The sequence below is a fragment of the Osmia bicornis genome, chromosome 6, assembly GCF_907164935.1.
Source record: "Osmia bicornis bicornis chromosome 6, iOsmBic2.1, whole genome shotgun sequence".
In the NCBI taxonomy this organism is placed as follows: Eukaryota; Metazoa; Arthropoda; class Insecta; order Hymenoptera; family Megachilidae; genus Osmia; species Osmia bicornis.
The window spans coordinates 2,497,395-2,522,239 of record NC_060221.1 but is presented as its reverse complement, the minus strand read 5'-3'; the positions used below and the strand labels follow the sequence as shown (position 1 = coordinate 2,522,239).

Below are 24,845 nucleotides of genomic sequence, written 5' to 3'. Positions count from 1 at the left end.
TTAGCGTGCTACGTCGTCACTTTGACAGGACAATTAGATCCTTAATCTACAATTGCGTTTTGCAATTGCGAGACGATACGTGACAGCGTCGAAGAACGCGCGACCTAGTTTTCAGCTGGCGCGTGGACCAATTACGTTCGCCGAAGAAAAACTTTCATGGGGAATTTCACTGGAAAGCGATACGGTATCGTAACGCTTACGTTTCGATTTACGGACCGTGAATATTCCTTACCGCGTCATTTTACTGCAAAAATTGCCCGTTCAATCTGATTGTGCCGGAGGAAAGTAAAAAGGATGATTTTAAAAAGTGAAAAGGCTACGAAAAGAAACCGTTGAGTAAGAAGAAGAGACGCGTAATTTGACTAACGATCGAACAGGTGTTAACAGATTTCGATACGCAACCGGGAGTCGTGCAACAAAACAGTTGGCCTCGAACGGTTGTGCCATCGCGTTCATAGAAACGGTTTTCTACTCGGATCGAGAGGGATTCCCTGTTCGAATCGGCTGCGAACGGAGAATCCTCAGGTGAAAGAGAGTTTACAAGGACGCGGGCTTCTTGGTCAAGTGAATCGGTGTTTCTAGACTCTTACTTGTTAGCTTAACCATTTCTGTCCGCGTTTGTGTTCGTGGATGCAACCGCGTAACGGTTCCTACCTTCTGCACACCTGCACGACCTTAACGCTTTGACTACCATCAGAAATTCCACGAAAAACCCAAGATGCGGTAACGCATTATTCTTCGTCAATTCGATCTCTTATTTTCATGGCATTTACTTGTTTTTATTACCTAGACAAAGGTAAGAACCTTTCACTCGATGCATACACTCTTCTTCGAGTTAATAGATTAACGTCTGAAATAGTTGCACGATGAGTACCTTGTAATTATAAAGGACGACGAGGATAAAAGAGTTCTCTAACAAATCAATTATCCTTCGACGGAACGTTTTGAACGATCAGTCCAGGTTCCCACACGCGAGGCGTCCAATTAGAAGGCCTCGTTGCTCGGATTAAAAGTTATTAAACGTCGACGTAACGGTATGACTCACGATGAACCGTGGAAAGCAGAGATTTTGCGAAAGGAAATTTTACGGCCACGGACGTCTGAACGTGGGATAGGCCGAACGTCGTTCCGCTTACCCTTTTAACCGTGATTAATCGCCAGTTTACAAGAAACACGGCCGAGAGATCGGTAGACTAGTTGCAACTTTACCAACACATACTGGTAATAATACGTAACCGGTAAACGCCCCTCGCTACTTCACCATCCTATGGATCACCTGGCAACACCCACTCACGATCCGCTGGATCCCTGAAGATTGCAGCTAGAGACACATCGACCTCCTCGGTATTCCTACCTCGATCCCACGATCCTCTCCTCTTACCTAGATCCTCTCTAGGCTCGATTCCGACCGAATGACGAGCACTTGAATCTATCGCCTATTCCTATGATACCATCACACGATACTCGTAAAGTTGCAAAAATAAACGATCCATCGGTGTTTCTTACTGGTAGAAAACGGGACAAAATAACGGAAGATGGAACACAGAGGCGGGTTGTCCGTGGGCGAATCCAAGGTTGACTCACGAAATACTTGAACGGGTCCTTAACCTTCCGATTTGCAAATCAGGTGAGACAGAGAGAGGATGATCGTGAAAGTTTCCTCTTGGATGATGGGACGAGGAAAAGCAGCGTGCGCGAATCGAATCATCGAGATCGCTGAAAGGTGTGCCAAGTGGATTAGATTCTTAGATAATAACGAGCAAAAAAGGTAGCCGTTACGTGACACACGGAAGGCGTTTCGGACAATTTCAGCGAGCGTAAAACGTCAGTTGGTCAGCTTCGGAGGTTAATTAAAGGCTCGGGATAGGAAGATACGAGAGTTGTCATTTCTCGGATCATAGTCTTTCAGCGGGCAGAAAGCGATGTACGGAATGGTGGAAGGAATCGAGATTGTTTAACCTTGTTGTTCGGGTTATGCAAAAATCGTGCGAGAAAGCGGTTCGTTGCTTCGTTAGTTGCGATTATTCCGTTCCGAACGAGCACGCGATTAATTACTGTACCGGGAGATCGGTATCGGACCTACAACTGGTTGCATCAGCCAAAACAATCGGCAGAGAACTGGCTGTATAAGGAGAGAGTAACAAGAAAGTATCCAGACAAAAGATTACACGAGGATCAGCGAACTTCCGCCAATATGTCCAACATGGTTGCGGAGCAACGACGAAATGATCGAAGAAAAGGGATGAAAATTGTGCTTTTTGGAATAGAATATCATTTCCGGTATAACTGTGTCTAAAATCTCAGATTCGGGGTTTTAGCCCTTATTTAAATCGTAATGGTTAAAAGTGGAGTGATGCCGAATGACGTCTCCATGAATCCTGCAACGACGAATAAGTCTAAATTAAACTGGGGTTGAATTAGGATTTTTCATTTAGAAAATAGTGATTCCGGAAACGCGTGTCATCCGACAACGATTCCAAATCGTAGTTCCGTCGAACGGATGTAATCGAATGAAACGGAAAACAGGCGTGGAAATGCACCGATCGACCGTGAAGGTTACGCATTTGCAAGGGTGTGCGCGAGCAACGTGTTTAACCTTTGCTATTTCGTTCCGGGTGCAACCACCAGTTGGAAAGGTGCAACAGGCGGGACATAGCGATCGTTTGAAAATCTCCTGAAATATACTCGAACATAATATCCTAAATCCAACGAGTGTAACTATTCATTTCCATTGGTAAGATGGAACTCCTCTCTGGTGGTAGCTTTCCATAGAAAGTGGTATTCTTTGTTTTCCTCGCGGTTGTCTCATCGGTACACCTAAAGAATCCAAGATCTGGCTGGTATTACGAATGACGAAAGATACCGGGCGGCGCCACGTAACGATATAGTCGCGTTATAGTTATATCCGGGTCAGGAACGAAAGGGGATCTACGTTCACCACCGTCGTCTTGTCTAACCACGAGAAGTACTCTTCTCCGGTTTCCTTGAAAACGATCCACAGCCCACCCCCGGCGATTCGTCGATTGCTAAATGTTTAAAGCCAGCCACTGCAACACCCCGCGACCTGTCCCTCCTTTCTCCTCGAGGCCGTGTAATAATCCAGGTGAAAAGGAGACACAGAAACTTTGCGTTTCTCTCTGTTGTGTCTCTTGAAACCGTTCACCTCATTACGTACCCCGTACCCGCGCGCGGTGCATGCGTGTTGCACTCGGTCGAGCGTTTACGTGGGCGTGCATCCTACCGTGTCGGGACATTGAGCGCGAAAAAGATAACGTTATGCCCGGATCCGTGATACCGACAGCGAGAAACAGAGGCTTTCGAAACGTTTCCACGTTCGTGGCTAGTTAGTACGCAGGAATATTCTAGTGGAAAATCCGCTCGGACATTTCGATCGCCGCTTAGAAACATAGCTTTTATAGCCTCGCTCTATCCGCGGCGAGTTTCAAACTCGTATTCTCGTTTCTACCTATTTCAATTATGATCGCTGATCAATCAACCGAGAGAAATTCATTCGGGAAGAGAATTCTGTTACGGAAGTAAACGCTGGTAACATATGGGCTACAAATTGCCAAGCTTCTCGAGTTTTTAATTATTTAACCCTTTTACCACTGAGAGGAATTGTAGTCGTCCTCCAACAATGGAAAAGTAATAAACAGGACTACCTGTTCAACGTTACCTTGAATTCACGCGTCTCGAGCGAGGTAGAAATCAACGGTATCGCGACTAACGATCGAACGTAACACGCGTGCTCCTGGCACCTTCTATTTCCCAACGAATATCCTTTGCTCAGATATTCCGATCGATCTATCTCTCGTTCCAATTAATTTTCGGCACGCGTAGCACTCATTGTGCTGGAAAGCTGCGAAGGCTACGAAAGCGTTTCTTGGCTAACCGTTAGCAAGCCATCCTTGATTTAAGGTGAGGCAACTTATCACCGATGGCCTATAGATCGTTAGAATAGATGCGGTTAACAGCTCTTATCCTTGTTACGCTCGCGTAGTTTCTCCTTTCGTTCTGTCCTTGTTCTACCAATCCGTTACACCCACGCAATACACGCGAATACACCTTTCGTTGCTCGAGTTTCTGCATGTAACCAGGTGAACGTTTCAACGTGCCTGTATACCGATCTCGATTTCAGTTCGATCAGCTGACCATGGCGGTTTGCTTCGATCGGAAGGTTGGACACGCTCGCGGAGACAAGTCGTTTCGCTAATGAGCACGATACAGAGAACGTACAGCGGGCTCTGATCGATTTATAATTTTACACTTCTACGAAGAAGCTGAGGAATTTAAACAACTACCACGATTTACTATAAGTAGCGTATATAATAGAAGCGAGCTGTCCATGGAGGGTTATTATAGAATTCTTTACTCGTTAACCTGGAAACACTTGGGGAGTATTAATGATGGAAAAAAGTCTGTTGACTCGTTGGTTAGTTTACTGTCTTTTCGACGTTAAAATTTAATATATTAAACTTCAAGCCGTGGTTACGAAATAACCGTCCAGTCGGTCGGAGGAGCTCGTTTGTCGAGCGATTAAGCAGAGCAGAGAGCGCACGCAAGCGACGACCACGACGACGACACAAAAGGCTTCGTCGTGACGCAATCGATTCGTGATCGAGAGCTCGATCGTGCGCTGAAAAATAGATCAAAGTCATGTCGCGAGTCGATTCAACCCGTTTCCAAATCGGTGACGACCTTCGCGCCGTTTACAGATCACACGGTAAAAGTCGTGGTGCGTGTAAACGATCGATCCTCGAAAGTTCATTAACATACCGTTATTGACACGCGTTGTTTAAACGCGTCGAGCAACACTTTGATACGCAGCGAATTACGAAACTGCTTTAATTATTATAAAAGAAAACCTTCGACGCGTGTATATTAAACTTTTATTGAGTTTCCTTAGCGAAAGGGGATAAAGAAATAAAGAAATAAAGAAATTTACGCTGTTTGTGAAACGGGAACACGGGTGGATGTGTTTACGAGAAGGCAACCGTGAGATATTTTCGGAGCCCTGAAAGGAGGGCTATCGAAAGGTGTGCAAAGTCAGGCAATAAGTTAGTGTCGAAGGTCCGGCGCAACGATTTCACTTTCACTGTCCCCGGGGTCAAAACGGGCAGAATTCGGCTACGTTCGCCAATCGGAATCGTTGCTTGGTACCCGGGGAAAGGATATGGAAACGTGTGTGTCTCAAGGCTACCGGAATACCTGTACTCTTATACGACTCGAAACGTGTCGCGTACATTCACTCTCGCAATCAAACACGTCGATTAATCGTTGTCATCGAGCAAATCCTCTTTCTTTCGGTCATCATTTTCAATTTCTTTAAACGTCCCACCTTACACGGAACTGATTCGATAAAGTATTCACTCGATTCTCGGTCCGAACAAAAAAAGCGAGTTTCCTTTTGCTCGGTAAGAAAGAGGAACGTTCGTTCCTGAATGATTTCTCACGTGCTAATGGCGACAATATAGTAGATCAGGAAAGAAACGCGATATCTTTGCTTTCCACTGGCGGTACGTCGACAAAAAGGAATACGGTAATTGTGGTTTACGACTTCGAATTGTGAGGACTCGGGTTCCGTTGAACCCGTTAAAAAGGTGCACAACACTTTCCTAGGGAGAACCGGTCACTCAGTTGCACGCGTGCTGCACGCCTAATACTTGCATCGCCTACGTTTTTTATTATTTTCACGCGGTTATGCGTCTCTATACAGATAGAGATTTCCAAGGTAGAATAGCCAGTGAATGAGTTTCGAAAGAGTAGAAGTCAGCTGGCTTGAGTTTACTTTCAAACACCACAGACATTTTGAAAATTCTAAAAATCTAATTTCAATTTGAATAAAAAAATCAGGGTCACTCTTAATTTTGAAACGTAAGATGGTACTTTAATAACGGTGCACAAACGAGTTGCCGTCTAATTAGTCTCGCTAACAAAAGCTAATCACGACATGTGCTAATTTCAGCGTTTACGCTCTACTAGACATAATAACGTTTCACCTTGAAAAATAATAGCCAGTATGAAAAGAGTATTTGAAATGTAACACTGCATTTCTAATAACGAGGGGAGCGAAATACTCGGAGGTATGGAAAGAAATCGCGTAGCGACAGGTCACGATTTACCTTTTTGCATATCAACAGACGTCGCTGGAAGGACGGGTTTCGCGAGATACGTGTCGAAACGCGACAAAACTCGTGCGGATCGCAACCGAGTATAAATAAATAAATAAATCGAGCAATAAATCCTGATAGAAGCGGGGCGAGGGAGGTTCTACGGTTAAAAATAAGTTAATACCGCGTTTGATTGAATATCTTGAGAATTGATAATAAATAATTTTAGTTCTCCCGGCAAGTCGACTTGCATTCCTTTTTTAAGTGTTTTTTACACTCGCTCGAGCACGAACATTATATCACGCGTTGCAGACAGACGCGAAGGCATGAGATTTTATTTTCCGATGAAGGAACAAGATTTATACGAACAAAGATACGTCTGATAAGATGCAGGAATAATCTTAATTACTTTCTCCGCGTTGCGCACGCACGGTGGTCGAAACCGGAAGGAACCAAATGGTCGTTTCAAAAGTCGTTATTCTCGGTGTACATATTGTGAAAATCATCCTGCGTCCGGATTTCCTCGTTTCGGTCACCATTGTTCGACGGCCAATGATCGAGCGCCGCGATTCGTGACAGAAATTACGGTTGAAATTTAACGGAGAACGCTGAGAGCTCGGCTTTCGTTCCGTTCAAGTAATTGCATTATGCAAACGTTTTCGAAGGAACGTCGAGGCACGGTTCGTACGCGATACGATACGTAATCGAGGTTGGTTTCACGGCGCGCAGAAAGGAAATCAGACTTCGATCGAAGGTGGAGAAAATCGAAGGAGACCGCCAACGCGCGACTATCGGATTGGGAAAACGAGTTAACAGTTTAACAGCCGGATGCAGCAATTACGGGAACGTGTGTGCCGTGTTGTTTGATTAGAAACGAGAAATTATGGTATTCGGAAGAAGGGGTTGCAAGCGAAAAGGGGGAGTAATTTCCCTCGAGTAGTTAAGGTGTTAAAGCAATAAGAACACGATAAGTTCCACGATAAATCTATCCGATTTCTTCACCTTGATTTATTCGTATCATTACAAATAACCAACAATACTTTGATATCCTTTGACGTCAAACGCGGTGCAACACTCGAATCTCGGTGTAATCAACGTCAACGCTTGATCATACTTTACAAGCTACCTTTATTGACCCAGTAGGAAAAGAACGTGGCGGGAAACGAGGCAAAGAGTTGAAGAAAACATCCGTCATCCCTGCCGTTGGCAGGATAGTGGTTCTCTCTCGGCTACCCACGACCATTGCGCAAGTCTCTTACGAAAAAGCACAAAGTAGTAACGTCGTTGAAAGACGTGGTTTTGTCGAGAGAGATCTTATCGGGCTGTTAATCGGTGGTCGACAATGGAGCCGAGAGAGTAGGGGAGAGGGTAAGATAGGCGCGAAAGAAAAGTAAAGGAGGTAGGTTCCTTTCGTTCCTTTCTCGAACGGCCGCGATCGGTAACGTAAAACCTTGATCGATCCGTGGGACCGATTCTGTACACTCCCACGGAAATCGTACGGTAACCGTATACAGGATTAAGAAACACGCGTGGCACGTAACCGGCGTGTTAACGCGCACGCAAGACCTTCCACTAATAGAAAGGCGAATTAATCAGGTGTTAATTGGGCTGGTTCGTTTAGATTTTGTTGAACCTTAGGTATTTCACTTATAGGACATTCCGTTATCTCAAAAGTTTCCCCGTGTTTCCAGGGAAAGAAAGCTTCATCTTTTGCTAAGTAGTAGAGCACTACCGAAACTCGAACTCGGCTGGTCTGAGTAGTAGTCGACTATTCTACTTGCGCCGTCATCGCTAACTCCACGGTTCCCTTTATGGAGTCCGGACCTCCTAATCCAACAATATTGCATTATATATCTGGCGATGATCGGTTCATAAACTAACACCCTTTAAAATGAAACTACCAAAAAGACACTGGTTGCGGTGAACAACCGATGACAAAATGGAGAAACATTCCAACCCGTCGCGACACGAAGAATCGGAGGATTTACGTTATTCTGGTATGCACAAACGTCTCCTTTCTTTCACACTATTTTCGTGGTGTGAAGGAAAAAAAGCAGTCGGTAGTCTGGCTTTCAAGGACCACGTCTCTTGTCCTCTCCCTCGAGGGTCCTCGTAAACAGACAAAGGAGATGGGAAAGGGTAGCACCCGGATCGTTCACGTGCCGAGATTTCTACATTTGTTTAAGAATGTCCCTGTTGAACCCGGAGTTCGAGTCGTCCTTGTCGAGCTTTCCTTTGTCGTTCCCGCGTCTCTACTGTTCCGGCCTGATAACGAGAACGTACATCCTGTTACTTGTCATTGGTCGGTTAATCCATTCCCTGGACGTTCACTGAAATTTTGCATGTAGCGTCCTGGAGAACGGGTGTGGAATGGGTGCAGGACTTTCAAAAAACAGACCACCCGCCGTTTCTGTGTCCATACCGATGACCTCGATAAATCGGACGCAAGAGAACAAGAATTGCTCGAGTATTTGACCTTCGTTTACGAAACTGCAGGACCGGTCTTGTTTCCGGGCACCCTCGGGGCAACGAGCAATTTTTTGATTGAGCAACGAGTTTGATCTCTAAATCCTTTCCAGACGAATCTCAGCCTTGTCCTTGCTTGGGCGTAGCCGATTTCGTCGAGATATTTAATTTTTTGCCTCTGATACAGCTGCACCCATAGCACCCAATGCTGATTTTTGGGAAATAGAAAGAAAAAAACTGTACGAATGCGAAGAGGTATGTTGGAAATCCTTTGGAATTCACACAAGTGTCGCGACGAGACCGCAGTTAAACATTATTTATAGCGGCGCCAACCGAACGATTAGAACGAGCTGATCGGTGTAAAAATCTTCGGGCTAACGACCGCCTATCGTTATTTTCAGCCATGGCGTGAACAACAAGCCGCCACGATCGAGACGATCTTTCATTTCCGCGAACAACGATGAAAAAAAGATGGCAGAAGAAGAAAAAGGTATACATGGTTGTATAGAAGATTAAAACGCAATCGTCTCGGTTGAATATCTCGGCTGGGAATCTTGTTGAATCCTTTTTCACGAATTCCTTAATTAATTAGTCCACGCGATGATCACACGGTGCCTTCTACGCTGCGATCAAAGCAATCTCACAACCATCTACGGTGAACCGAGCGCATTCTGTTTTCAGCGAGATCAGAAATTTTAAAGAATCAACCGCCACGGTGAAAATGTCCATGCGTAGGAAATGTGACGGAAAATCATTTTTTTAACCATTAGTTTATTTGAAAGAGACCATCGTGTAATCTACGCCGTTTCTCGTCGTTATTATCGTAACGAATTACGCGGCCAGCCGTGTGACCCATTGTTCTCGTTACGTTAACGCGTTATCCCGTTTCACGAGTTGCGCCAGTTTATTACCGGAGAATGCCTGAACCACGTGTACTCCAGGACAGGAATATATTCTAAACCCGGCACGATTTCGTGAAGAAATCGACGTTGCGGAAGAAGGAAGGTTCGCGCAATCCGGTCGTGCGACAGGCTATTAATTTTCATGAGTAGTTTGGCCAGGGTAATCACGGGAATGTCACGAACCACAGGTAAATTGCACAAGGACGTGGACGAGGAAAGTCTCTCTTACGAATCCGTTTCGATTTCGTCGTTCGGCTACTCGGTGAAAATAAAAGGCGAAGGAGAAGGTGAAACCTCGTTTTCTCGTCTTCTTTTTCGAGGGCACGAGCCGACCGAGTACGAACGTCCTTAACACCGGTTCGACTATGTTTACCGCTTGCCAAAGGCTAGAAAATCGAGGATCGCGATGACGATCGTCCACGTAGGCGGCTCTCAACGGGAATCGGGTGACCGTGAAAGCGGTGGAATTCATTACGTATGCGGAATTTAATTGCGCTCGATGGAAGAAGACGAGCCAGCAAAATGCGATTGGGCCAATCACCGATTTTGTAACTTTCAGCAACCAGTCTCGATAAACCATAGGATTAAGTTGAACAACAAGGAAACTTCTAAGACGAAAATTACAAAATCGTTCGTTAATAACGAAGAGAGGTCGAAAGGAGTAGCCACGCTTTATCAAGATTTCTCTATTGCAACACGCTTCATGTTAAATATCTTGACCGACTAACAAAAGAATCTTTATCGATCAAAGGAATCATCAATTAATTTCCTCTGAATAATTTTCAGTCTAAACAGAAAAATTAACCAGCATCGACAATGAGCTTCTTAGAAGGAGAATAGTAAAGCTCGAGAGCAGGGCGTATATGCGAGCCGTTCACGGCTGAAAGGTTAAACAACACCGGTCTGAAAAACAATGGCAAATAACGGTGTATGAAATCGCGCGTCAATATCTCGCAAGACTAATGGAGCAGGCGAGTTGCGCCATTCTGCTTGATTTCGAGATAACGCGTAAGACACTATGATACGAAGGAACAGGATCTCATTTACGACGTAGGCAGACAATCGTTCGGCGTTCAATCATATCGGACATGCTTCGACATCCTTGACGACCGTGCGTGCAGGCGTTTCTTCGTCGCGTGAAAAATGCGTGTATGACCCCTGACACCGGGACCACCCTGAAAACCCTTTCACGGGTTGCGTTTTAACCCTCTCGCGACCATACCTTCGTTTCACCTTCTCCTTGGAATCGAATTCGTTTCCTCGACTGATCGCGAGAAGCCACGCGAGCGAAAGTTTCATGCTTATTCTCGGGATTGGGAACGAAATTTCCAGGGAGAATACTTTTAATCGCAAACGAACACGTGGCTTCGCGACGCCGAAGGCTGACACCTTATTTGGCGACAAAGAGACTTGCACGTTTGACATTTGATTATTGACAAGAATGAACAGGATATCTTTCAGCGATGATGTAAAGATAAAGAAACCGACGTGGTAACGTGTAACTACCTATGGGGTCTCCGGTGACGCGACAAAATAAGAAACAATAAAATTTCAATCGTCTAAACACGACGTCGATTTTAATAAGAAACGAGAGGGATGATGACTACTTGGCTTGTCGGATAATTTAAAGCCAAGTTCAGTACTGAACTGAAAGGTAGAACTGGCCATTCTGGATGTCATAACTTATAATGGTCCCGGTTATTTATGGATCCAAATAAGGATTCACGTTTATCGATCGATCGCTCGGAGCTGTTGAGAATGATAGCCGGTTCGGTACGCGTTATTACAGCTCTCGACTAACCGTTTTCTTCGCGCATTGTTCTCAACGTTTTACGATGCAAGCATTACCGCACTGCTCGTAACAGTTAACAGGGTGCATTAATACCATCTGTTTAAGAATCTTGGAAAAATCATCGAAGAAAGATCGAACTTGATAAACGAGGCATCTATTATTCCGAGCGATTCTAATCACGCTATACAAATTAGGTAAAAAGTAAAAGTAGAAGAACGACTAATCTCTAAGGTATTCCAAGATGCTCTAAAATAAATTTTCTAAATATAGAAACGATCAATCAACCCCTTACATTCCTGCAATACCAAAAAGACTACGGGATAAAATAAAACGAAAACGCCATAGAAAATAAGAATGTTAATGCTTGCTATACCGGTCACGATATTCTCGATTCGTCGACGAGTTCGATTTTATTTTCTCACCGGGCGAATAGTTACTGTCCCATGGACGACTATGGAACCAGTCGGAGGTCCAAGGATAATGGACACCGGAGTCGAGGAACTGATATCGGTGCATTGGCCACGGTAAATCCTGCGGGTAATTGGCGAGTGAGCAGGGAACGAGGAGAAGACCCACAGCGCGGACATCGATGGATAACCCGGCGAGAAGAAGGTAATAGGCAACAAGGCTCGCTGGTTCACGGCGTATAACCTATGTACACCGCGGTAAATTCTCCAGGTAATTGCGAACAAGAGAGCCGAGGAAGAGTGTGGGTGCTGATGGAATCCCGAGGGAAGGATAATGGCCGTTTCCTACGCGACACAAAGCGAAGAGAAGCTTGCCGCCGTTCTACACCGGACAGACCCGTTCTACGCGCATGCTAACAAACGGAATTACATGCCTACGGTGTATCGCGATATCGGATATCCACTTGGATCCTAACCAGACATCGTCCTCGAAATTTTACTCTACCTAGGGAAATCATTTTGAGAAAACAAACCGCGACAGTGACAAGACGCGTCGCTTGAAGATACCCTCTTTATTCCTTTCTGTTGCATACTGTTATTGAAAGGGTTAACATTGGATATCAAATTCTTGCGATTGTTGCAAAACAGAAGTGCAACGCGGGTGCATTCGGAATCGAAGAGAAGGGATAATAGCCAAGAAACGTGTCCAACCACGGCGTGTATCGCGTTTGCCCGCTCAACCTATCGAGGTTTTAATACGCCGCCCGAACATAATTTAACCATCGGACTGTCCACGGATAAAATATCGTTGGCTGAGTTACACGAATGCTTGTAATCCGGCCTTTTACGGAACAGAATGAATTAATGTCGCGAATACACCTATGAGAAGCCGGTTGAAAGGAATACTCTGTTAGCAGGATGATTGTGTCTTTCGGTAACTGATTGTCACTATACGTAGATATACAGGGAGTTGAAAATTTTTCTCTTAACCAACTCGTTCCTTGTACTATGTAGATACCAAGAATCAGTCCGGAAGGTCGGCGACGCACGGCATTATACTTTACGGATGAAAATATCCGGACGACTTTGATCGCGTTTAAACGAAACGAAACGAAACGAAAGCAACTTTTATTCCCGATAATTGGAACGATTTTCTCTTTTACCCGAAATACCGTCATTCGAAAGTGATACGAATTTTTTTGTAACACTACACTCTAAGAGATTATTAACATCCTATTTTTCTTTACCTTTCAACATCCCTTAGGTGTAAAAGATGAAAAAGGTGTACCGCGAAAGGAATAAGTAATTTTACAGCGCAATTTCGAAGAAAGAAACGCTCAGCAGCTTCTCTCATCCCGAAGGTTAATGGAAAATCCAGAGAATCATGAGGTAATTCATACTTGTTCCTTTTTCAAGAATGTTAGCAACTCGGAGCCGCACCCTGAGCCACCCAAACGTAATCTCGGTAATATTTCTACTCGAGTCCTTGAGGTTCAGATCGGGGGCGGATAAATTACGGGGCGTAAACTGCATCCTGACAGTAAATTACTCGATAGTGGTAGACGATACCCGGGGAACGTGGCGCCTACGCGAAACCACATCTACTCGCACGATCCTAGGCATTTTTCATTCGCTGGATCTGTTCAGTTTGAATTTCTCATAGCTTTATGACACTGCTTTTCAAGAGCTCGTTTCATTTGCTTTTCCCAGGGAACGAAAGGAATATCGCAGATAAAAGGATTTTAGTGTTCTGGGGTTTCTATCCGAGGAAAATTCTACTGATACTAACAGCGAACGTGGCAAAGTATGAATCTGTGTCTAGATATGAAACGAGCGAATATGATAGTTAGAAAAGACAAGGGAAAACAGATTGACGAAAGAGAATACAATAAATGTCGGTTGTGTCGGGAGAAATCCATTTCAATTTGTTCGCTATTTACATGGTAGGAGAACGAGAGGAAGGAGCGAATAAATTTGAATACTCGCAGCACAGGCACGTGGCCAGAGTCAGCTGTTTTCATGGATAACATCTCCGTCACCCCATGTAGCGGTGTATTTCTAATAAGAAAAAAAAATATCATCATCGAAGGTCGAATTCCAAGGATCAGTGCATTAAATTAACGCATATCCTTGATCTATCTTAAAGATAATAAGAGAACGTTTGTCTACTGCACAAATTCCTGAGGGACATTTCAAATTTCAAAATTGAAATAGAACGAAACGAATTGACGGAGAATAAATGAAAATGGAAACAAAGGGGAATGTTAACAGCATTGTAGTACGTTTAAGTAACACGGTTGATAGGCTGTTCGGCGTGGAAACGATCCTTTTGCGAAATCGCTCGTGCTCTCGGTTGAAGGGGCGCCCACTGTGGAACAGAATCAGAAATCTATTCCCATCGGTTAAAGTAGGAACGCGCACGTTGTAACGTACATCCGCCTTGGGCTCTTTGCCGCCTGTGAACTTTGATAGCCGACACGATATTAAATTACAACTGTTGGGAAATCCACGGTTTTGCAGAAATTACAAGGAGTGACGTTCGATTCTCGCGATTCGTCGAACTTTTCTGAGAAACCGCTGAGGAAACACCTAGACAGTTTAACCGTCTTACGTATTTCATTCAATCATCTTGCGGCAATAAGTATTTATTAATTTACACTAGTAATAACCCGAACTATTTACCACCTATCCTTTTATATTAGAATCTCGAGAGCTATGATTTTCACGATTACGTTTAAAATAATCACCTCTAATGTTAAGGGTTCATTTCGAAACGAAGCTGATGCACGATTCGAATGGTACATTAGATAGTTATTACACTTATTTATTGCACAGCTCGTACTGAATACGAGATACGTGTTTAAAAATTAATTATACGATCGATTTCAAGTTTCACAACAGGTTCGTTACGGATGACTTATTCGATTCACGTTCCTCGAGTTCTCGTTTTCTATCTACTGTTATCTATCGTTCCCCGTAGTTTCCGAAGATTTTTCAACGACGTTCCTTTACTCGATTACAGTCGAGTTTCTGTTGATTGTCCGTTTGGACGATCGACGGAAGAGAAACTGTTGCAATCGAGAAACACGGTAGGTGGGTTTCGCATGCGAAACGACCGCTTTGCGAAATCCTGCCACGGTGGCCGCAGACCTCAGCTGAGGCGCCTCGGTGATTCAACGAAAATTAAGAGTCGTGAAATTAGATTGAGCCTTTTTAATGCAAGCCAGCTACGAAATACCAGAAATGTCTAAATCGAAACTCCATCGAGTAATTTGTACCGCTGTTTGCTGAAATACCGTTCGCAAATAAAAAAGGAAAAACACACTTTACCCCCTGAGGAATATTCGCAGATTTCTCAGAAATTTACGCCTCGTTGAATCAATTTGCTTTCAATTTAATTGTATAATGTGGAAATCAAACGCGTAAAAACTGTCTGCTAAAAATTCGGTTATGCGCTTTGCCAACTGACATTCCTTCTTCAGTGAGAAGCATTTCAGAACGCGTGGCCATATTTGGCCGTAGATTAGAGGGATAGGAAAAAGAGGTTCTAACGCGCCCTTGGGGTACACCCTCGGGGACCAAAAGCACTTTGCTTGATTTCCGCGTGTACCAGTTATCCAACGAGCCGAACATTACGTAAACTGACATTTTCGCGGCTACCTCGAACCAGCAAATGACTCTACCCGATTACGAGTCCACTGACAAAAACTATTTTTTTTTTCCTTCTGAAAGGTCCCTTACATAATTCTCAGAAAATAATAAACATTCTTTCGTAAGATTAACGAATCAATGTGATCACGATTACAATAGAAAATAATGATCTCTCTATAATCAAATATAATTTCTTTTTTTCGAATGAAATACCTGAAATGTTACAATAGTTTGTAAAGAAAGAATCGAAAAAAAAAAGAAATCCGTTTCCAAACGGATCAAGGTTCTGTATCGCGCGAAATCTCTAAAGGAATTCACCGGTTACAATATCCTTTTCACTCGGCATTTCTTTTTTTGTCAAGGTTCGCACAGAATCAAGTGAAATATCACTTGTTCGTTATGTAACAGAAACCTATTTGAATACGAGTTCGTGTTGGTCGCCGTTCACCGGCTACGGATCGATTTTCCTTATCGACCTTCGGGCGCGAATTTAAAGACACGGTACGCGAACCTCAACATTCGGTAAACGCGTCGATTTTCTTTATTGAAACAACTAGCAAACAAAAAGCAGCAAGAATGCGATATTTACTTGCACGATCACGCAACGAAACCAAAAAGATCTTATAATTAAAAAAAAAGAATACTTTGCATTGCGGCAAACTCGTTACATCATCGTGCAATGGTAAAAGGAAAGCGAAAGCAGGAATTAACCCTCGCATGGCGAATTTTGCCCTAGTACCTATTCTATATAAAATAACATTGTTATAAATCAAAGTAACATTATATTCGTTTACTACGTAAGTCAGCAAGCATTCGTCTTGCAAGGGTTGAAAAGCTTAAAAAAAAAAAGAAGAAAACTGAAGATCACTCACCCACTCTGGACATGACCGCCAGCAGGAGCAACACGCTGCTCACGATGATCATCTTCGTCACCGTTGGTTGCTCAAACTTCCCGATTCAATGATTCAATTAAAGGCTGAAGCTGGATGCACACGCGTGAAAAAGCTCGGGTCTCGTTAACGAGGGAAATGCAAAGCCGGTGAAACGAGTGGCGGCTCGAGCCGCGACCGATTTCCTTTTTCGTATCTTTCTCGTTTCTTTTAACTCGACTCGACGACGGAATCGACACTGGACGTACGCTCGTTCTCTGGCTGGCCGCTTCTTCTTCGATCTCGTTCTTGGCGTATTTTTGAAGAAAAATCCAACGAATGAGGGTGGAAGGATTGCGAAGGTTCGAACGAGAGGCCAGGAAGGAGCTGCAGCTTCGATGTGGCGCCGTTCAAAGCCGCGAGAGCTCCATCGACGTCGCAAAACATATGCTACGGTCACGAAGAGAGAAAGGTGACTGGGTAGACGCAAGGCGTGCTCAATACCTCCTGTCTTCTTGGCATAGTCACCTTTCTAGCAAACCAGCAACAAAGAAGGGAGTGTTGGCGTTGTAGTATCTCAGCATGGCCCACCACCATCCTTCGCAATCCTGGTGGTGGTGGTTCTGCTGTTGCTGTTGCTTCTTGTTAATGGTGGTGGATACGTCGTCGAGATCGGCTGCTACCTTCCATAAGACCAAATCCGCCTTCCTTCCATCCGATTTTTTTACGTTTCTCATATCGCTAACCCTGAAACCATTCTCGGCTTACGTGACCAGTACGTGTCCAGAGAAAAGTTTGACTTTGCTTCTTCTCCTATCCTGTTCGATCGAACGACCAAGGGTAGTCACATAAAATACGTTGAAATATGTCCTACCTTTCTTCTAGCTCAGGAATTTCGACTTGGATGGTGGATTTCCTACAAAGGTACAGGATGTTTTATTTTTAAAATGATTTGTAAGGATGTTGGATCGAAAGTAACAAAAAATAATTGCTATTTTTAATTACGAATAACAAATATTTAGTATTGCTTGATTCTAACATAATTCTCATTCATAATTTCAAGTAATAAGAATATTATGTTTGTATAAAAACTTTATTTTTCGCGGCCATATAAAATCACCAATATTTATTCGGATACACGTTATCTTGACGCAATAAGATTACATCGACGATTACCTTCGAATTAATTACTGAAAACCATCGATTACCTAAAGTAAAGACCAAGTGTCTACGTTAATTTGTTAAATATTCGTTTTTTTAGAATATAAAAATTAAAAAAAAAAAAAAGACCATCAGCGTTTGATTACCGTAACAAACGCAAGAGTATCCCATAAAAACTTTGTTCGTAATAAAAGCGATTATCATTTTGCACAGTCCCGTGTACGTTAATTAAATTTAAGAGTAGAGCGTACAGTAAAGAAGAATCTAATTACAATCTCCTTTACTAATTACAACACATCGATAACAAAGCGTTATTCTTTAATTGTGCATTAAAACAAGGCAACGAAAGAGAGCATTCATTGAAAAGAATGATTCTTCGTTACTGTCGCTCCAACGATTATTCAAAACTATCGATACCATAAAAAATGTAATATTTCTGATGAACATATATTAACGCGTAACTTTGATCGCTACAAAGAAATGCCATTGGTGGAATTACACAGTCCATTCGTATCTTTTCATATTTTTTTCCTTCGTTAAATCCTGTCTCCAATAATTACGAATATATCACATGATAATTATGAACGTATCACATATACATATACATACATATATGTACATTTTCTTATTATCCTGAAAACATAAACACGGTATTCCAGTTCACCTACTTACGGGAATCATTTTCCCGTTTCACCATCCGGCGTATCAATGTAAACGAACGTAAACGACTAGACGTACTTGCGATTATATTGCTCGCAAGCAATTTCTTACTTCCTTTCAAAGGTTCTCCTGAGAGCAATCCTGGCTGTACAGGTATAAACAATTATCATTTCGCGCGTGTACACAATGTAGTCGATACGTAAAATCCTTGAAATATACTTTCTAGGTACGTTGATTACAAGTTATGAATAATCTGTGCTCCGAACACAAACTACGAATGGTACAGCGATACGTGTTAAAATACGAATGAAATCCCTCTTGTAAATTGAACAGAGGCGAACACCGTTTCATGTTGCATGTACAGATGCGCGCAACGATACCTTACCTTGGTAGGAGAAACAGTGAAAATTAATTTATTCTACTACTGTTCTTTGCCAGTGTACTTTACCAACGACCAGCTTTAATACTACTAAAAGTACTACTAAAGCTTTAGTAGTGCTGGTTTACATCGGTACGTTATTAGAGCAAGTGGTAGAGTACATTAGCGCTAATGTATTTGAAAGGCGGGGAAAAGCTGGTAGCAGAATTACTCTAGGGTCCTATTCCACTCTACTCTATCGACTAGCTTTAGTACTTTACTAGAGCAGAGTAGCCTACCAATGGTAAATTATATCTATAGAAGAAAATTTCCACCCCAAGTTAACAGTAAGAATGGGTCAAACGAGAATAGTGAATTTTCTTCTGTTTACTGAGAGAAGGTATCGTTGGATGCAACTGTAAACGTGGTCGTACGCAGAAACTTACGAGAAATATAGTCATGCCTTACGCTAACGAATTGAAATTTTTTAATTATTTACGAAGGTAGAAAAGTCGAGATGTAAAAATAAGGAAATCATTTCCAAAAGCTTTCAAATAGTCCACGATCGTAAGCTGCATTAAATAGATTCATCCCTGAGGCTACTACTGTCGAGGCGCCATCCGGATACAGCTACGTCTTGCTTGTACAAAATACCATTTGCACGATCATTGTTTTCAACGTTAGAGAAGAAAAAAAGTAAGCGTTTGATAAATTTGGTTTAAAGCGATCAATTGACTATGGATTAGAATAATTTTCGCAGCTTCGAAAGGCCGGTTTATAAAGATTTGCCAAATATTTTTCTTTGTTCTCAATTTTTCTTATCATTCTTTTTTTTTTTTTTAATTTTTACGTTTTATTAATAACTATGAAACGATTCGTATGTACATCAATTGAATACGACAATTACGCAATTGATTGCGTGCCATGGCCCGATTTGAATTCGAACAATGTTACAAGGTATATATATATATATATCTGATACTTTGTACAAAATTCATTATGCGAATACACAAAAGCGCAGAGTAACGCCATTCCTCGAGAATGAAAGACCTTCTTAATTTGCTGCCTCGACAGCCACTGGGGTACGTGACACCCTGTGGCTCGTTACCTACTTACGCAACGATGTAAGTGTTCCCCTATATATAAGTTTTCGAATAGCCTCTAGCGCGCATGCGTAAGCGCGCCAATCGCAATAGCAATTCCCGCCACTATTTTTTATCGAAATATTCGAGGCTATACATATGCATATATACGATGCCCATTTCGAGGGTAGATAACTGCTGTGTAATTGATAAAGATCCTGTATAATCCTAATTACTAACTAATTCAATTTGTCTATACTTCTTGCGCAAATTGCTTACAGAGTCTTTGAACAAAACAGGGTCAAGCCTCATATTTGATCGTAACAACGGCATGTACCCGAAAACAGCTACGAACGTGTTCATACACGTTTGCCGTTGTATAAAGTGATCTGGATCGTTCCATGGAGATCTGAAAATGACGCGTGTCAAACAGAGGAAGAAAAACTAATCGAAAACACCCCTCATAATTACAGTGATCCGCTACGCAGGTATTGTATCTTATATGTTCGCGATTTTGAAGTAATAAAGATAACAAAATTTGTTAAATCGCAAAAAATTGATATTTAGAAACTTACCAAGTCGAGCAGACAGTAATCGCATTTTGAAATGTCGTTGTAACAGCTCTTAGCAAGTCAAGGATGAAGCGCTTCAAATAAACCACATTGTTGATCAAATTTACAACACACTAAACAGTTTAATTGTTATTAACATCGACAAGAAATAAAACGAACACGAAAACTACAATTTCCGACGACGCCGCTACGATGTAATGGCGGAAAATATGGCGCTGCTAAACAGCCAATCAGAATGCGATTATCGTAAAAGAGTCTATAACATCGATAATCGATTACGAAACGACTTTTCATGGAATAATCGAAATTTCAACGCAATTTAGTTCGGAAGATTAGAAGAGTGGTGTAAAGTGTGGTCAACGCAGTGAAATATTGGATAATGTGAGAAATAAATGGATTATTCAACCAAATACGGGAAACTGGAGATCAACGACATCGTTCAAATCAACAACAAGGACATTTACCTGCGTAGCCGTCGTAACAATGGTAAGCGATACATACCTGATTCCAGCCACTGTAGTATCTTTATATAGTTTCCGTTGAGTAACTTTAATAGGTGGTCTTCGCGTAATATGGCTGACTAAAAAATTCATAAGTATGTCCTCGCAGTTTTGCGACTGTTCGACAGTCTTGTGCAGCGTCGAACTCAGTAATTCGGTATACAATGTATTATAATAACGATGATAAAAGGCGGCACCAGTTAGAATTATACTATAATCATTTGTCCATTTGCTTGTGTAACCCCACGACCGCTTTAAATCATAAATGAAAACGTATGTAAGGGATGATATCGCGAACGTTATAGGTAGCACGAGGAATATCAGACCCTACTTACTTTGGAATCGTCCCAATAGTGCGATCTAGCCGGATAACCAACAATTCGATCCGGAAACGATCGCCAAACGGTAAAGGCGAAATCTATTTCGTCTGTATTGAGTGTAGCATCCTCGTCTAGAGATAATATGGCACTAGTTTTGATTAAAGGGTGTGGGTAAAAACGTTGGGATATTCCATCAACTGTAACAACATGTATTGATGCTTTGATCCCTTGCCATCGCGGCCTCCTTGGTAACGGAATGTCCGAGTTCCACATTAGAATAATCTGAAATTCATCAAGGTTATCAACCGCTCGTAATTGTCATAAATATAAAAAAGCAGAAATAGTTGAAGCGATAAGCTTACCTTATCTAGGTATTTACTTTTCGCGATACTCTTAAGCAAACGATAGAGAACAGCAGTGGATCCCAACTGCGAATAGATGATGGCAGTGAAGGTATTACCTGGATTACTTTTCGAAAATGGAAGTTCTTGCTGGCTATCAGCAAACTGCGGTAATATTGCTAAAGCTCCAGGGTTAATATTCCATACAAGTTTTTCCCTTGTACCTTCCCACGGTAAACGTTCGCGGATATTCTGAAAGTTTAGTTCAAACATAGGAAATCGAAAATTCGTATTGATAGAAAAGCGTCACTGCCTTTGTGAATTTACCTCGAATACTGTAAATACAATTTTTTCTATCGACGAAAAGTATCGTTCCCAAAGGAATTGCGTTTGCTGCCGTAGTTTAAGGATTTGTACATTGGACACAGACCGTACTATATCCGGAATCTAAATAGATAAAATTTGATAACATTCCAGCCAACATTTCAGTTGGTATATCTTTTTTATCGTGAATTGTGTTTTCGATGTACTTACTTGAAGCAACAGTCTTTCATCTGAAAATATAACCGCTTGTGTCCAATCAATACGTTCATGAAACGGAAGTGCCCAGCCATTGCTTAGAATAACTGGAATACATCCAGCCCTTAAAGCTTCTAAAAATCGAAAACTACCAAGTCTTCTTCCTCTTGGTACAAGACAAAATGTAGCATTCATCAATAAAATTTCATAATCATACCTGAAATGATAAATATTAGATTAGTGGTTGTCTTTTAATCAGAGACATTCTTCTCTAAGGGTATATTTCATCTTCCTACTAACATATCATACTCCTGATTATCTTGTTGACAATGTTCGTCTTGTAACTCTCTCCATGCTTTGCCGTGACGGCAAGTCGTGACGAATACCAAGTCTTTGCCATTGTGTAAATGATAGAGAGCATTTCTAGTCTCGGAACCTATTCCATGGACGTATCTTTTACCCTTGAATGCTGCTACATATTTTTTATTGTTAGGAAAATTATTTTCTAATGCTTGACCCGGTTCTCCACCACGTTCTGGATGTTGTTTTCCAAACAATGGTATAGATACATCAAAGTTTGGTCTGTGCCTGAAGATAGACATGCTAGCTTTAGCAAGCATGGCATACCCTATGTCAAAGGCTAACGATTCCTCTGCATAATCAGGCCATGTTCCAGAATATAAATTAAATATCAAATGATTTCTGCCATTATTCCAATATTGTAAACGCATTAACTTTGCAGGAAGATTGTGAACAAATTCTGTTGATAATGGATCTCTGTCCAATGTATCAAGAGCTAATACAAATATACACGCTCTAGCTGGATCTGATGTATAATATCTTGATTCAGTAATAACATTTAATATTTTTTGGTATAGCGGGCTTATCACATCCTCAACTGGATATACATAAACTGTAAAACCATGCTTGCACCTAGTAAAGTCAAAACAAGTCTCCATACGGCATTGTCTTGTACGTTGAGAGACAAGTGAATTTCCATTTGATGTCCTTAAATCCTTGTCATAGAATTCTTCATTTAGACTTAAATATGAAGGCAATCGCTCATAAGGCAACTGAGATCTGCCTGCCCACTTTTCACTTTTTAATCGGTATCCACCAAAATAACAATAACCAAGAAACGCGCAGGTTACAAATAGCAATAAATAGCGCTTCTTGGCTTGCATTTTTAATGCAATCAAGTTATAATCAAATATACATTAATCTTAGACATTATTCTTCACATGTAGAATCCATGCATTTAATCATAAATGCATTGTAACAAATCTCTTATCGGTACAATTTTATTAAATATACAAATTAAAAATTACTCCAAAATGGAACTGGTTTCATTCCTAAAGATTACTGAAACATAATAAAGAGAAGCAATTGTTGAGATCAATTTGTAACAAAAACAGTTTATGAACTAGCTCTGAATTATTTTTGAAATAATATTTATATCATCTTTTTATATAAAGAATATCAATACAAGTTGAAACAAATCAACTACACATTTAGTTACCTTCGAATTTGCAAGATTCAAAATTGGTTATTAACAGGAACGTTTCAAGAGGTTTGATTATTATAAAATACATGGCAAAAAACATGCTACTTCCACTGAAACTTCAGATTTAGATTTATATTTATATATTACATCCAAATTTACAAAATGTCGAATCTAAATGACAGATTGTAAACGTCGATGGACGCTTGCAAAGAGTTAACCTATAAGTAAATTATTACGGACGTTGCACAGGAAAGCGACAACGTCAAACATATCGAAGCTATAGTTCGATGATGCACGGATAAACAATGATTCATGCTTATTTACGACTATCTTTTAATATATTTTTTTTCTCGTCGAAACTGCACATACAACTTTTTGTTAGGTTAGTTCTGACGTACGTCCAATTCGTAGAACTCGCCGGTGTTATTACGCCCATTCGCATTTTCGGTCGGCGTCACTACACACGCGTGACATCGATCGGAAAACGCCTCCAAGTGCAAAATCATTGCACGCAGCGCATTAAATAATTGGTTTAAAAAGCAATGCGAGTTATGCAATGACGTTGGAACGATTAGACTGGCGAATCGCTTATTGGTTACTTCATACCGACCTCTCCAAGACGGTATGATTGTGTGAGAACGCTACTGTGGAACTATACTTCTACAAATCTAAACAAAACTACCGATCAAGGTTATCCCGCTACCTAGTGGGTAACCGATAAAGCTTTTCAGCCGTTTTACCCGCTTCGATTAAATTTATTAAAAGCACATTGTTTTTTTTTTATTGCAAATCAATACTCTAAAGCGAACGTTCAGCTTACTACAAAGCTTATATGCCATCAGTCAGAGGAAGCTTTATAACATTGACTCAAGATGTTGGTCAAATTAAAAAATCTTATTTTTGTTAATCTGATCATTTTAAAAATAACTATATTTTCGATATCGAAACACTTACTTGAAGTTACAATTTTTAAATGTATTACATTTATTGTAATTAGAAGATCCAATGAACAGTACTGAATTGCTAGTTAACTTTCACTGACAGTTTTTCAAGACTTACGTAATTATGTATAACGCTTGCATGACATCGATAAATTTCACAGCTCGATAAATATTTATAAACTCATTCTTTTGTTGTATAAATACGATTTCGTAATAAATAATTAATTTCTTTCGTATCGTAGCATTTGTTAATATACTTGACTCGAGGAGAATATCTTTCGTACTAAATCACTCGTTCAAGTGATTTAACAAACTGTTTGTATTATCCTTTTTGTCGAGTCGAGTATTTTCTTGTTTTTTTACAGGACTGAAGAGTTCACCTTGATCGTTGACTTTTGAGATTGTTTCTTTATGCGTGCATATCATTACTGAAACGTTTTCTGCGAATAGATACTTTTCAATATAGAATTTGCATATATTCATAACGGATACTGTGTAATCTCTTTGTAGCGCAAATGTGTGTGCTTTTTACAGCACGATTATTTATAGTACGTATGTCACGTTCTTCTGATTACATAAAACGATTCAGATGTTGATTAATATTTTATGTCGTTTTATCCTCGGTCTTAATTACCTTCGTTAATGCACAAATAGTATCATTGAAAGGTAAAACTTACAGGAAGAAATGTT

At 41.3% G+C, this 24,845-nt stretch overlaps 3 protein-coding genes across 9 annotated transcripts in view; 1 reads left to right on the top strand and 2 right to left on the bottom strand.

Moving 5' to 3' along the window:
• LOC114871563 overlaps positions 1-16,817 on the bottom strand; it is a 32,414-nt gene extending 15,597 nt beyond the window's left edge. For all 3 annotated transcript variants that reach the window (XM_029177633.2, XM_029177634.2, XM_029177635.2), the window contains exon 1: positions 16,201-16,817. In XM_029177633.2, coding sequence (XP_029033466.2) covers positions 16,201-16,252 — 52 coding nt within the window. In that variant the 5' untranslated portion in view covers positions 16,253-16,817. The remainder of the gene's footprint in view (positions 1-16,200) is intronic.
• A 208-nt stretch (positions 16,818-17,025) lies between these two features.
• Positions 17,026-24,790, bottom strand: LOC114871565 (exostosin-1). Of its 5 annotated transcripts, XM_029177642.2 has the most exons (9): positions 23,230-24,149; positions 22,011-23,072; positions 21,726-21,927; positions 21,519-21,638; positions 21,213-21,443; positions 20,866-21,132; positions 20,532-20,782; positions 20,034-20,104; positions 17,026-17,113 (listed from the first exon to the last, which is right to left on the bottom strand). In XM_029177642.2, exons 2-8 carry the CDS (start codon positions 22,892-22,894, stop codon positions 20,083-20,085), a joined length of 1,977 nt encoding a protein of 658 aa, XP_029033475.1. In that variant the 5' UTR covers positions 22,895-23,072; positions 23,230-24,149; the 3' UTR covers positions 17,026-17,113; positions 20,034-20,082. The 5 variants fall into 5 exon arrangements, with proteins under 5 accessions (XP_029033475.1, XP_029033474.1, XP_029033472.1 ...); XM_029177641.2 differs by lacking the exons at positions 17,026-17,113; positions 20,034-20,104; positions 23,230-24,149 and adding exons at positions 19,204-19,867; positions 24,274-24,790; XM_029177639.2 differs by lacking the exons at positions 17,026-17,113; positions 20,034-20,104; positions 23,230-24,149 and adding exons at positions 19,204-19,867; positions 24,169-24,267.
• Positions 20,120-24,845, top strand: part of LOC114871664 (protein FAM76A) — a 46,588-nt gene continuing 41,862 nt past the window's right edge. Inside the window, exon 1 of the mRNA XM_029177855.2 lies at positions 20,120-20,516. Coding sequence (XP_029033688.1) covers positions 20,514-20,516 — 3 coding nt within the window. The 5' untranslated portion in view covers positions 20,120-20,513. The remainder of the gene's footprint in view (positions 20,517-24,845) is intronic.